The 15723-nt window shown below is 24.7% G+C and overlaps 1 protein-coding gene across 3 annotated transcripts in view; it reads right to left on the reverse strand.

The window, feature by feature from the left end:
* Positions 1–4495: 4495 nt before the first annotated feature.
* LOC108695012 (long-chain-fatty-acid--CoA ligase ACSBG2-like) overlaps positions 4496–15723 on the reverse strand; it is an 18697-nt gene continuing 7469 nt past the window's right edge. The window contains exons 2-15 of one of the 3 annotated variants that reach the window (XM_018204725.1): positions 13096–13169; positions 11168–11207; positions 10358–10428; positions 9274–9325; positions 8729–8936; positions 8334–8468; positions 7962–8157; positions 7785–7886; positions 7540–7686; positions 6188–6663; positions 5880–6094; positions 5221–5372; positions 5025–5150; positions 4496–4713 (exon numbers count right to left, since the gene is read on the reverse strand). In XM_018204725.1, coding sequence (XP_018060214.1) covers positions 4519–4713; positions 5025–5150; positions 5221–5372; positions 5880–6094; positions 6188–6663; positions 7540–7686; positions 7785–7886; positions 7962–8157; positions 8334–8468; positions 8729–8936; positions 9274–9325; positions 10358–10420 — 2067 coding nt within the window. In that variant the 5' untranslated portion in view covers positions 10421–10428; positions 11168–11207; positions 13096–13169 and the 3' untranslated portion in view covers positions 4496–4518. Of the gene's footprint in view, positions 4714–5024; positions 5151–5220; positions 5373–5879; positions 6095–6187; positions 6664–7539; positions 7687–7784; positions 7887–7961; positions 8158–8333; positions 8469–8728; positions 8937–9273; positions 9326–10357; positions 10429–11167; positions 11208–13095; positions 13170–15723 lie in introns of those variants that run through there. The other 2 variants (XM_018204726.1, XM_018204727.1) reach the window with 2 other exon arrangements.

A 15723-nucleotide genomic window follows, 5' to 3' on the forward strand; every position in this document is an offset into this window, starting at 1 on the left:
GTAAGAAATGGATTATATATTGAATAAAAGAAGATAACAGATTACATATTGTTATACATTAATTGAAAAATAATTGTTAGAAATTGAAATTGGTTGCCCTAATACTTGTTATTTATAAAATTTTCATTTGTTGTAAAAAATGAAAATTTCAAGAGAATTATTTCAAATTGCTATATTTATTAACCGATTACTTATCTTTATAACCAATATTAGAAAATAAAAAATATAAAATGTCGCTCCTATATCCTTTTTGATTAATATCTTGAAAAATATATAATCAAAAGAAGTTTTATTATTAGTGTTTTGAAAAGATCTCGATGTCAATTATAAGAATATTGAATAAAAAGTGGGGAATCTGTTTAAAATCTATTTTAAAGTTAATTTTGAGAACTCCTTTGTACATTTATGATCAAATAAGTTTGATTTATTGAAATCTTATTACTATTATATGAAACATTTTTTTTTTCAATGCATTGTTTTCGAAATATTTTATCAATTCTATACTTTTTTCTCATTCTGTGTGTGCTTGCGCGCGCGCGCGCGCATGTGGGTGAATGTGTGAATGTGTGTGTGCAACATAAACTGTAGATATTTATAATTAATATAATGAATTTTGAAAGCCTACGTAATATATAATCTTTTCTTTTATTCAATCTATGTATCTCTAATATTGATTTGTATTCACACAGAAAAGGTCTTAATTATATTTATAAAGAAAAAGTCTTAATTATATTTATGCCACTCTTGTATATATTCTCTCAATGTAACTACAAATATTCACTCTCATTCTATTCACTTTCTTATTTCTTGACGATTTAAAATTCTAAACAAATAATTCCTCTACGTTCTGTTCTGGATTATAAGCTGAATCACTTGAACTTTATTCGTATCGTACGATAGCTCTTATAATATACTGTTCAATGCATTGCTATTTCGATACGCGTTGCATATAAGCCATCTTCCCTTGTATTCTGTAACTCGTTATCAAGAAATGGAAAATTCCCCTATAGCACAATGCTGACATGCAACATTGCCGCATATCGCATGTTGCAGTGATATTGCTGCAAATTTTGTGCGGTATGAGTTACTTTTTACGTTTTTTTACATTACAATTACCGAGTAGAAAAAGAAACAAGTTACCGTTACTAGTTATCGATTTTTAAACTCGTTATAGTTACCGTTACTAGAGAAAGTAATTTTTCGTTACTTTTCCATTACTTTTCCATTACTTTTAAAATCGATGACCGCCAATCACAGTGGATGGCGGGTCTAAGAGCTTTCTAGTTTCAAGCGCTATGCATTGTAAAAAATTTTTGTATAAAATTACAACTATTATAGTGGGTAATTTTGAGACTATAATAGTTGTGAACATCCACGCGTTTATAAATTTGCAATATGCAAATAAAAATAATTTCTTGGTTTGTAACTGAGCAGATTGTGGAAGTATAGGATAACTTCGGCAAATACGTCGCGCTGAGATTTATGCCGCAAGGTAGAAAAAATAGAAGGATAGGAGAGTAATTTTTTTGCAACTCTGTTACATGTCTTTGCGTTATATTAGTATTGAATAATGATTTCAACTTCTTACTGTTAATATTAATAAAATTATTGTGAGTTGAATCGATTTGTCACTGTAATAAGTAATGCCATCATAAATTACAATCAACATAAAATAATCACTAAAGGACGTGTAAAAGACTTAGTGATTATTTCGTGATATATACGTGTAGTGGAAAGTAAAACATGTTGTATAGCAAAATACAAGTGCTTTGCTTTCGTATTCTTTGTTTAGTTTGTCTTGTATATCCAACCTGTTTGGAATTTTTAGTGATTTATGCCCCAAAACATACAAAGAGTGCGCAGATTGAATTCAGTGCATTAAATGCAATAAATGCAATAAAATTATATGAAATATATATCTCATGTCATAACACTTGTAATATATAGAAAGATTGTAATTATTACTTATATATATATTTATCATTTTTATTCCTTAATAAACTTTATAAACACATTTTATAAGTTATTGTGTCATTATACGTCTTATTTATTCGTAAATTTTTTATGAGTCACACATAATCCTCATCCCCTAAGAGTAGCCATATATTCTATCCTTATATACGGCAAAAATGCAAGGGTTCAAAAAGTTTATTTTTTAATATGAAAAATAAATATTTCGGATTTCTAATATTTTTTTTCATAGTAATAGACAGTATAAAGTTTTTACTGATATGATAATTCATTTACTATAAACATAGTACCATAAATAATAATATTCTTCCATAGGTGCATTCTATATAAAGATTATGCGTTTCATGGGTTTCCTCCGTGTCCACATCCATTCTTGGAATGCTAATGTTTCGTGAATCTGGAGGAAACCCGCGAAACGCATAAACACTTTATATAGTAAATAATACTTAATAAATTAAGTTTTTGATAGGTGCAGCGTATATACCGGAGTTATTTTAATTACAATGTGTATGTGTAGTTACAAAGAATGAATATGACAATACATTTCGCATTATATATTATTATACATTTAACAATACGCGAAAAATTACTGTAATATTATTAAAATTCGGATAATTACATTCGGAAAAAATTCAAAATATCCTGTTTACATAATTTTCCATATAAAATAAGATATATTCATACAATAAAAGCTAATTTACATAATTTTTGTGGAATTACATAATTTCTGTAAAATTTCATGATTTTTTATATTTACAGGATTAATCATGTAATTTTTACTATTATATGTGTAAATTTACGAAATTTTTTTACAGTGTGAATGGCTTGTGTCGTATCGTGTCCAATTGTGTGAAAGTAACTGTAAAATTCCGTTATCAAAAATAGTTATATAATATAAATATTATATAAATTACCGTTATCAAAAAAATGTAACTTTATTATCATTAGAGTTATCAAAGAAAAAGGTAACGCAAAGTAAAACGCAGTAAAGTTATTAAAAAAGTAACTTGTAATTGTAACTTTGTTACTTTGTAAATACTTTCATTCTCTGCTCGTTATCTGCTCATAACGACAGATATTTTATATAGTAAAAAAGCTTATGAACATATAACGATTGCACAACGAATTATAGAATAGGGATTGGTATGCTATTAATGCGAAATATATGTCTTAGCTGTAATAAAATCAAATTAGCCCATTCTTCTAATAACTGTATCATAAAAATGTTGTTATGATTAAATTAAACCACATTAAGTTCACAGTAAATGTTATATTTTCAATAATTTTAAATTTTTGTGAATGTTTGTTTACAGAGTATGTATATTGTTTAATTGCACGCTATTAATTTTTACAACTCATTATTATTGTTTTTTTTTGCTCGATCGATTTAATTTTTTTCTTTTTGTATAACTACATAAAATATAATATAAATTAAAATGATATGAATTTTTAATTTAAAATGATTTATAACAGATATAATAATTTATCCGAATTTTAATTTGTAAATATCATTGCAAATAGGAAATATGCAATAATTGCGAATATCCATATAAATAAAGACTAATAAAATAATATATTTGCTGTTATACGTCATACATCAAATTCATTTCTAACTTATTAATCTTTGGTATTTATTTAACTGCGCTTGTCTTAGCGTTGAGACATTTTTTTCTCAGATAGCTACTAACATCGAATAGAAAATTTATGTGTTTCAAAGTAACAATGACTTACGAAACTGATTAAATGTAGTATATTACACAATAATTATTTTTATTTAGAATTGATTAAAATAAAACAATTAATAAAAACTACTTCCATAAGTTTCAACATCAATATAACGCACACACACACACACACACACACACACACACACACACACACACACATATATACACATATATAAAAATAAATACCTATGTTTAATGATCTATCTGTTATTTATCTGTTATCTTGTTTAATAATGTTAATTCTTAGAATGTCTTGATGTCTTACTTAGTAATCTTTTATTGATAAGTAATAACATTATTGTCTTGATTATGATTTTCTTGTAATATGTTCTTAAGATAAATAATATGTTACTCATTTTCCGCTAAGTATCCAATCACACATTAACACGATACATAATTTATACATCTCGGAACTTCAATTAAACATTAGCCAAAAAACAGACCAAACTTATTAACATTTTTCTTATTTTCTTATTTCTTTTAATCATCTGACTCAAACATGCATTAAAATGTTCAAATATTTCGCTAAAATATTCGATGTTTTGCTTAAAATATTCGATATTAAGGTACTGGTATAAAAGCGATATAAGATTCTTTAGTAATACACATACCTCATTATGACAATATCAAACAAATATTAATTAACAGTAACATAAAATTAATGTTATAAATTCAAATTTAACGATATAATTGCTATGTACTAATTGTATTATATTATTATTCATTATTTTTAATTCATTACTTATTAATTAAGTATGAAATTGTAACATCAATGTAAAATATTATTGTTAGTCGGAGTTTATTAGGTAGCGTGGATAGTTTATTCATACATTTTATCTATTAAATCAGCATACATTTTCTGAATTACATTCTTTTTAAGCTTTAACGTGGGTCCCAATTCGCCAGTTGGAATCGAAAAATCACAAGGAAGAATTTCGAATTTTTGTATTTTTTGAGCGTTACTTATGGCTTGCATATTTGCTCTCTTAATTGCCTTATCGATTTCTTCATATATCTAAAAGAGCAAGAAACATTTTGTAATATTTAAACATCCCAAACCAAACAAATAAATTTGAATGCTGTCGTACTATTGTTTGTATTAAAATAACTAATAGCACAATATTGACCTAATATTAATTCAATATTGTCTCAATACGTTTTAATACATTAATATTTATAATAATTAATAAATCACCAGTAATTACTACTACAAAAGTTGTTTATTCATATTTGTTTGCGTTCATTTGTTCGATTCAGTCTTAAAAAATAAATATTTTTTTATTACACAATGTTAAATAATGCTATGAGTCTCTTTGAAAAACTTACTGCTGCATCACGAGACCTTATGACTTCTGTAACCGTTTTGGCACTACTACCAATAGATTGTGCCCATTTTAATACGTCTGGCGTCAGCGTATCTAACGGCGTACCAGTTTCTTCATTTATATTACTCTGAAAAAAAAACGTATTATTTGGACATTTATAGTTTTAAATTTATATCTTTTATTTTCTCGCATTGTACCTTAAGCGTGACAAGGACTGTTAAATATTTCCTTTTATCTCCAACTGCCATAACATTACTTAAATATGGTAATTCAGATAATATCGATTGTTCTATATTATATGGTGCCACATTTTCTCCTCCACTTGTGATTATAAGTTCTTTTATTCTACCTGCGAATATACACAATATTATATATCGTACTCTCATAACATGAATGTGATTATTTTTAACAATACTCTGATGAAAATTTTGCTCAAAATTTTTTATATAATTTTTTTGAAAATTGTTGTATAAAAATATTTTAGAATCTTTGAATGATTTTATAACTTTGTTTAAATGTTTTAAATTTTTTACACAAACTGGAACATTTTTAAGAAGTGTCGAGAAAGACTTTATTTCAGAGTCTACGTGTGAGAATTTTAAAATATTCTCAGATTTCTAAGATTCCTATTTTGTAATTTCTGATAAAATCTTATAAAATCTTGTTAAAGATAAATAAAAAGAAATCTCAGAAATCTTAGAATATTTCAAAATTCATATACAAAAAATTCTGAAAAAAGATACATTTTTCTTAGTATTTCTAAAAAATAGTCCAATATGTATAAAAATTCTCAGAAAAATTTTTATCAAAATATTACGTAATGATAAATGTTAATAGGCGTAAAACATATATTTACCAGTAATAGACAAATTCCCTTTTGAATCGAATTTACCAAGGTCACCACTATGTAACCAGCCGTTTTTATCTTTGGCTTCTTCGGTTTTTTCTGGTGCATTTAAATAACCCATAAATATATGTCGTCCACTCATACAAACCTCTCCTTCACCATGTTCATCTATATTATCTAATTTTGTACATACTCCAAGTATAGGCCTTCCTACACCATACAGGCTATAAATAAATAAAAATAATGTCTATTGTATATAATATATTTTACAGGTAAATATTTTTGTAAAAATATAAAGAAAAGCAGATATAATTTACCTGTATTCTTTAAAATCGGTTAATGCATGAGGTCCACTACTTTCAGACATTCCATATACCTCTAACACAGGTATGTCTAAACTTAAGAAATATTTTTTAATATCGATATTCAAGGGTGCTGCTGCTGTAACGAAGATATAACACTTGTTTAAACCCAATGCTGCCTTAACTTTGTCGAAAACAAGCCATTTTGCAAAGACGTAGCCCCAATGTTTGTAATCGATGCCATTTATTTTATTTGTGTAATAATGAAGACCTTGTGCTTTTGCCCATTTAGCAATCCATGTTTTTATTACACCATTATTTTTCGCTTTTTCTTGCATCTTTTCATATATCTTTTCCCATACTCTAGGCACTCCTAAGAAAACAGTCGGTTGTGCCACAAGTAATGTATTTATTAATGTACCCTTTAATGCACCTGGATCTGCAAAGTACACTGTGGTCGCTAACATAATGTTTGCTATGATGTCAACTAACTAAAATGAATAAAAAACATGGTTATAAATCAATTTTTTTCTATTGCAATAGATATTTAGATGTAACAGGTTTGAGAAAGTTATTTAAAAAAAAAATAACTTGTTGTCGTTACTCTTTATCCATTAGAAAAGTCTAAACTATCATTAGTTTTACTTTTGCTATTCAAAATGTATCAAATAGCTTTTTTGAAGTGGCATTCAATGTCGCTAATTGACGAATTTAATGGAGCTCTATAATAATTGTAATTAATTACAACATGGTAAAAAATAATACTTCTCTTTTTTAAAATTGGCTGTACACATTTATTTTAGAGTTTTTTTAATCTATTGTATAATTGTAATTTAACATAAATTACGTTTTTTTGTAACTAACTGTAACTTATTTAACAGTTATTTCTATACAATTATTTTTATATTTTAAATTTATATTTTAAATTTATATTTCTCAACATATTGACTGATCAAAACGATGTTTAGAAAACAATCTGTAATTCTTGTAATTGAAATATATTTTTATCTCTGATATTTTATAAACAAATTTTTATATAAAAACATATGTATAATATATATAGTATAAACATATACAATGTATTATATATGAAATATCTACTTTCTAAGTAACTGTAACTAGCTATGTTTAGAAAGTAACTTTTTCAATCCTATATAGTAATATTACCAAAATATTTTTACTTATAAGTCCCGTTTTCAATACATGCTTAGTAAAGATTAAAGATTATCATGGAATTCTTGAACGAATTTTATTAATGACTCTCTTGGTAATTTTTAGTCTTTAGGTAATCACATAGGTAATCACATTGTGAAAATGGGCTTGAAGACATCTAAATAAAATACATTATCCTATTTGAAATATCTTACCTGTGCTGCAATATGAGATAATGGCAAATAACTAACTATAATTTCTGATTTTTCTTTTACTTGTAACGTTGATATTACTGCCCGTACGCCGTGTAACACATTATCATGATTTAACATTACAGCTTTTGGATTTCCAACTGTTCCTGACTGAAAAAATTGCAAATAAGGAAATGTTATTACATTAAATATTATAGCAGATTAATTGTGATAAATTGTGATGATTAATTGTAATAAATTTAACGTACCGTATATACTAAAATGCAACATTCGTTTATTCCTATCGTCTTTAATACATATGATAATTTATCCTCCGATTCTGTTTTACCTATATTCAATAAATCATCCCACTGAAAAAATAAGTAATAAAATAAGTTGTATATACTAAATAAAAAGGTATTAGATAAACATAGTAATAAATTTACACTCAAAATATTCTTTTCGCTAGGTTTGCCATTATATTGAACAATTGCTTTCAAGTAAGGCAAATTGTGTTTTATTTGCAAGATTTTTTGCAATTGTTTCTCATCTTCAACGACTATTATATTTGCCCTGCTGTATTCAGCACAATATTGGCACGCCTCTGGAGAATTTGTGGTATAAATCCCTGTAGCCAATCCACTAAAAAAGAACGATGATCTATTTATCTAAAAATCGGAAAAATAAAAACATACGTTGTTGAAACGTTATATCTTTTTTTATTATTATATCGCTATATAAATAAATTGTAAATTGTGTAAAAGTACATGTAAATTATATGATGCTCATTTAGACATAAAACGATTAAGCTTTTTTACCCAGCATATATAGTCGCAAGTTCAGTAATGAACCATTCTGGACTGTTGAACCCTATTATGCAAACGCTATGATATCGCTCTAAACCTAGTTTCAGAAATGCTTTTGCGACGGTTCTAACAATAGACTCGTATTCTCTATAATATAAATTAACAAAATTATATAAAATTGATTATATCATATAACATTATAAATTTAGTTGCTAAATTCATTAAAACTACTACTATCAACCAGAAGAAAAGAGAGAACAAAGAGTTTATATAAAATAATATTTTTACAAAATCATAAGTAGAGAAATTAGTCTTATATATTATACTTATTGTATATATTTTACATATATTACTTATTGTGATAATGAAGAAAAATAAAAATCTTATTATATTTTTTTTATACATACTGAAAGGTATATGTGGTTCTTTTGCCATCGGCATCAGGTATAGATACCAACGCTATATGATCAGGATAAAGTTTTGCTGTTCTAGTTAAAACTCCAGGGATTGATACGGGCACATGTGAATTAAGTCCATTGCTATCTAATTTTATTCGTACTTTACCATCGACATTACATGTAATATCTACGTCCGCAGGTAGCACCTGATCAGGTCCTAAAAATATGTAAACATAAATATTTTACTTTCTTATTTAAATAAAATGATAATTTAAAGAAAATAGCAATTTTTAAACATTGTTTAAAATTGCAATTTTAAACAAAATAACAATTTATAAGACTAAATTGTTTAATAGAATAGAAGAAAATGCATACTTTGCTGTGAGTAGAATATATAAATAATTTTCTACAAGTAGGATAAGAAATCATTACTTAGCAGTAATGATTTAACATTGTAACTGACAATAAATTGTAAAAGGAGATCGATAGATTTAATAAAAGAATTTAATTATTATTAAAGAAATTTTATTATAAAAATATTATAATGAAATTACCATCGAGACCAGTTTCACTAGCTGATGCATATCTGATCGATTGATTCATCTCCTGCAACAAGTTTCTCGGTTGTGTATTTTAAATATTAAAATACTATAACATAAATTTTAAGTAAGTTTTTAAAGTATGATTTATGTTATATGATTTATGGTAATACTAGTCGTCCATTTTATCAAGCAGAAAATATGATTTTTACAGAAATTATTAAAAAAAATAATATGCATATTCGATTTTTTAATTGACAGAAGCACTTTTTCTTGCTTGTTTACATGATTATTAACGCATACAAGATTCGAAGGAACTAAAATCACTTAATATGAATAATTTAACATATAGAAAGCAAAAATTTGTATTGAATAATTCATATATTATAATTTTATTAATATTGGAATTTTTTGCAATTCCAAACATCTATATTATCTCTGTGATTTATAATGTTACTGTGATATAATGAATCAAGCTATGAATTCTTTTACTGAATTCTTTTACGCACAATCTCAAATGAAAATCTCTAGAATATGTTATGAGAAACTTGTTGTGAAACTGTATTATTTTAATTAAAATTGTAAGACGTTAAATGTGCATGATAATAATGTAATTGTTAAATCTAATTATATAGTTATATTATAATAATAGATATGTACTGCATGCAGTACGCAAAATAAACACTTCTGTGGTATATACATATAAAGCTAACATATAAAGCTAACATATTACGAATGACAAAAAAATAAATGATACTCAATTACAGAAAAATGATTGTTGATACTTACTTATTTAACGAAGTTATTATTTACTACATACGTAGTATCAGCGCTTGATGAAATTAATGGACGCAAAAAAAAACGCGATAGATGAGATCTTAATTGAACCACGTAATTGATTGAATCAAATTCATTCAAATAAACGCGTTTTGTTGCGAATAGTAACTATAATAAATTAAGATAAATCAGATTTTTTTACAATTATATCCTCATTACATGATTCAATTAAGATTTCATCTATCGCGTTTTTTTTTATTAATTTTAATAATGAATGACGTGATGATTTAATCATGTTTTTTTTTTTTTATAAATATCATACCTTATCATTTCGTGTAAATCCATTTATGATTCCGTACGACTGTATGAGCTGAGATATGGACATTGTTGTATCTGAGATAATAATAAATAACAAAATAGTCTGACAAAAAGCGTTTACTATTAAATTTATAATGAAACGAACTTCTGTTATTTATATAGCTTTATTAATAATAATAATTTTTTAATAATAATAATTTTTAAATTTTGTCAGAAAATCGGCTTCAAACTTTCTAATTCAAATTTATTTTAATGCTTTGATACATATATGCATAATAACAAATTGGTATACAATGATTAAAAAAAAGCAAATCGAAATGGTAAATAAAACCAGAATAAAATTATATTATACCTAATTAATATGAAAGTCTAATAATAAATTGCGATATTGTATTTATTTATGAACATATTATTAAATTTTAAGATTTAACATTTTAAGATTTTGGATAATAGGTTGCAAAAGAATATTACATATTACGTTAGAATTATGTAATTTTATACAAAAATATGTTTTAGTTTTTATGCAATTTTTCAATAGGACATTTTTCAACAGTTAGAATTTTCAAATAAATGAAGAAAAAAAATTGGAATTATTTATTTAACACTATTTGATTATTTTAAAATCGAATATGATAAAGTAATTGCATAATATCTAAATTACTCATCAAAAAGAGTTAAAAGTGAGTATTATAATGTAAAAAATGAATATTATATAAGAAACATATATAGAATATAAAACTGGTAGGGTTGGTATTGCTAAGTTTAAAAGTTAAGTTATAAAGTTAAAAAGTTAATTAATTTTAACTTGACTTACGAGGGAACACAAGTGAATCTCTCCGATTTAAACTTTAAAACTGTAATAAAAAAATTTTTTTTAATTGTTTATAATAAAAATTATTTATTTATAAAGAAAAAAATTTTTTATTGTAGTTTTAAAGTACTCTGTCATTTAATTTTCAATCTGTAAATTTTCTATCTCTTACAGTTTCGACGATATTCAATCTGAAAGAAATAAATCGATTTTTTTGAAGAGAGGATTTCGCTCCCTTAACATGCGACTCAGTACATATAAAAAAATACGTGTCTCCTATTTTTGCAATACTGTTGTGTGCAATATTGTCATGTATGTAATGTTCTGTGTGCAATATTATCATGTGTGCAATACGCTGCGTGCAATATTGCTGTATATAAACGAAGTCTTCCCGTATAAATTTAACGAAAGCAAGAACTCTACAAATTCGAAATAATAAAAAGTAATAAAGGCTGTGAGAGTCAACACAGTTAACAGTGCGATTATTTCATATTTATTAAATTTATTCCATAAATCTTGGTATGATTTCGATAAGCGCAACCATAATATAATAGAATTTTGACGTTTCGACTCCTCTTTGAGTCATCTTCAGAATGAATTATTCATCGTTAGATAACAAATTCTCGTGTTGTAATCAAATTTTCCATGTAATGTGTAGGTTTCCCAACAGTTGACAGATTATTGGAAGCTTACTTAGAAATCGTTATGTCAAGACGGATACTTCACAATAATTTTTAAATTTAATTTTATTGTATCAGTATGACTGTCTGCTACGAAAAAATTTTTGTTATCTATGTAATTTTAATTATGTAATGGAGTGTATAGCTGTTATGGAATGTATAGCTTATGTTATGATTCCAATAGTTTTAACTTAACTTAGTTTTAAAAAATGTTAACTTATTCAATCCTGAAAACAAAAATAATATATTCGAATAGAAAAAAGTCATCAAGTGATATCAAAATGACGTAAAAACAGCTCCAAATTATGATTAAATTAACTTCTCGATCAATTACAATTTATTTTAATGTTATCGAGACTCGTTGTTGCTCTGCTTAGATATTAATTACAGCTTAGATATTAATTGTTATGATTTGTCTATGCAAAAAAATTATGTTTTTAATTCACGAATTATATATATAATTATATATATAAGAAAGCAACACCGATGTCTGAATCAATAGAAAATAAAAGCGTGAGTATTTTTAAAAATTCTCGATATGTTTCGCAAGCAATAAAATTATGTCAAAAGTATTTGTAATATTTCGATCTTATCTATATCTTAGTTTACGTAAAGAATCAATTATAATACAATCAGATTAATACGATTATGTTGCGATTGTATGCAACAATTAAAGTAAATGAATATCGAAACTATGAAGAATACTTGCTAATGAATAGTATACAATTAAAATTGGTAATATGAAAGAATAAATTTAATTACACTTTTCAAAGTATATTGCTTAATTATACTCGCGTTACCAATCGATTCCAAAGTACAAAATAACAGAAATAATCAAAATCGCTGTTTAAAGTGTTAATGTACAAACACACTAGGATAAGCATTTAATAAATAAATAAATAAAAAAATAAAAGTTGTCCAAATTACGCATGTTTCTCTTACACAATTATATATATATATATATTTTTTTAATCTTTAGTATACATGTTTTTCGATCCTTTACTCCTATTCATTTTCTAGGTTAATTTTCATTATTTTAAGAAATATATAAAAATTATTTAGTTATTCTTATATATACTTCAATATCTTTAGACAATATTTATAAAATTGTGTATTTAAAAAAATTGTATATAAATGTTATAATAATTATTTGATATTCTTAATTCTTTGAAGAAAATAAATATGCAAAACGAATGACCCAATTATGTTAAGAGTTAAAATATAAAATACGAAATATAAATGTTGAATTACCTTTTTAATCGGAACTGAAAATGGATCCACTCTCAATTATATTTTATTATATTTTTTACATCTAAATATTATATCTGAAAATTTGAAATATTATTGTTATTAAAATAAACTTAAGCACCAACATAAGTTTTGATCAAAGATAGCCTTTCTCGCTTATTTGAATAAATTCACATTTAGTAATTAGTCATTTTTATACAAATTATATCATTTCTTAAAATTATAATATAGTGCCTTTAGTCAACATAAAAATTAAAATAATAAATTAAAAGTCAAATAAACTGACATTAGTAATTGTGTTATAGATTTTGACGTCACTTTTGAAGGATTTTAGAACTTTAATTTATTATCTCTTTATTAATTTGCAAACATTTAGAATGTTTTTCTTCCCCTTTGATATATTGAAGAGATTCATAAAAATATGAGATTATTGACGTGTAACGATCGTATGATATGTGATTGCTTTATTTTTATCATAAATGTTCAAAGTACATCCATATCAGCATTTGTAGAGTTATGCAAACTTGCAAATTATCTTAATCGTTAGACATTGTAAGGATCGACGTCACAAAGTTACACGCAAATGCATCAAATGACAGAAATCTCACTCTATGAAGAACTCAAGGTTTTTTTATAAACATATAAGCGCAAAAAATCATTTGGCGCTTGAAAAAAATAATTGCGAATATTATGCAAACAGTTATAAAAATACTAAATTGCATGAAGATAGCACAATTAACGATTCATATTTATATGTTAAAATAAACTGTATAAATTGCATTTTCCATTTGCAGCATTTTCCGTTGATTTATTCTATAATTGAAAAATAAGCAGAAAAATAAATATTTTATCCACATATCTTCGCAAAATGAAAAATTGATAAATTATCACATTTTATGTTAGAAATCTGAAAAATGCTTTATATTACAAATGCATGCTTTATGTTACAAATTAATTTAACAAAAATTGTTAAATTATCATGCTTTATGTTAGAAAGAGAAGTAAATTGTAAATCTACATACAGAGAAGCAATTATGCGACTACAGATAATAAAATCTGTTGTCGCTTAAAACTACATAAAACTTCAAAAATAGAAAAGAAAAATGGAGAATATGTTAAACAGAAGAGTAGTAATTTTTATTAAAAAATTTATATAATTTTTCTCTATAAACATAAATAAATTACGAATACATATTTCTTTTTATTTATTATTTATAATCAATGATTTTATCGATTATTGTTTATTTTGTTTTTAATTGAATTGTTTTTGTGTACACTAATTACAGTTAATTTATGCGTACATCATACATATATATTAGCATTAGTGAAATTAATATTATGCTAATTGTGTTATAACAATTAAACAATTCCTTTATTTGTACAATTTAAAAAATTTTTAACAATTGCTAAATTTTATAAAATTGGAGCAATTTTAGCAATATGCATTATACAGATATTACTGTATGATACAGCATTATTTATTTGTTATAATATTTATTTGTTATAATATTTAATCCTATTGCATTCAAACGTCGGTTTCTTATTCATTACATGACATTCATTTTTCGAGAAACGAATGTCATATCATTATATAAGGCATTCACAAGAGCGCTATTTATTCAATTATTGCTTGACGTGTACTTTGTAACTTGATATATATATTTTTTGGAATTGTAATAACTGCAAATTACAATAATAGATAGTTCAAATACGACAATAAATAAATAATAACATCAACAAATTAAAGTTTCTTAAATTGTACACATATTTGTTAGATTCAAACATATTTTTACTATAATCTTATATGGAAAACTATAACTATGTGTGTATCTATATTTAAAATGAGTTATGAAGTTTTAAAAAATTGATAAATTGGTAATAAAAGACGTAAAGAAAAAGTAAAAAAATATTTATTTAAAATTCTCAACAATCGTGTAATTGTGTAATACATTATAAAATTTTTCTCTTCTCTTCCATATATAAGATTGTTTATAAGCAGAAACAAAAACAAATCATAATGTTATTAGGTATGGGAAAAAGTTCATGGCGTTTTTTTAATGCGTTTTTCCCATCTAATGGGAAAAACGCCACGAACTTTTTCCCATATCTAATATTATGTTAAACAGTTTTATTTATTATAAAAAATGCGAGCTATGTAATAATTTTTACTTAAAAAGATATAAGATATAAATATAAGATATATACATAAAAGATATAAACAATCTATATATGGGATTAGAGAAGAGAAAAATTTTATAATGTATTATTATTAAATACATAATTGAAATACAATAGATAAATTAATAAGATAAATTGATATAATTGAAAATAGATTAATAGAGAAAGAATTTATATAACATTAAAAATAAAATTTTTTAATATAAAACTGTGATTCTAGATAGAGGCTGTGAACAGCACATCAACAGATGAATATACGTAATCAAATTTCTATCTTATATCTTCTCGAATTTAATATTATATTAAACTTTGTGTGTTATTGCACTTTGTTTTTAAGTACTTTCTTTTTGCCTTTCTATAAAATATGATATAAAATATGATATAAACGTGTAAAGAGTGAAAAATAAATAGAATTTTTTAATAATAATTTTTAACTTAATATTATTTTTAATT

This window comes from Atta colombica, unplaced genomic scaffold, assembly GCF_001594045.1.
Source record: "Atta colombica isolate Treedump-2 unplaced genomic scaffold, Acol1.0 scaffold126, whole genome shotgun sequence".
In the NCBI taxonomy this organism is placed as follows: Eukaryota; Metazoa; Arthropoda; class Insecta; order Hymenoptera; family Formicidae; genus Atta; species Atta colombica.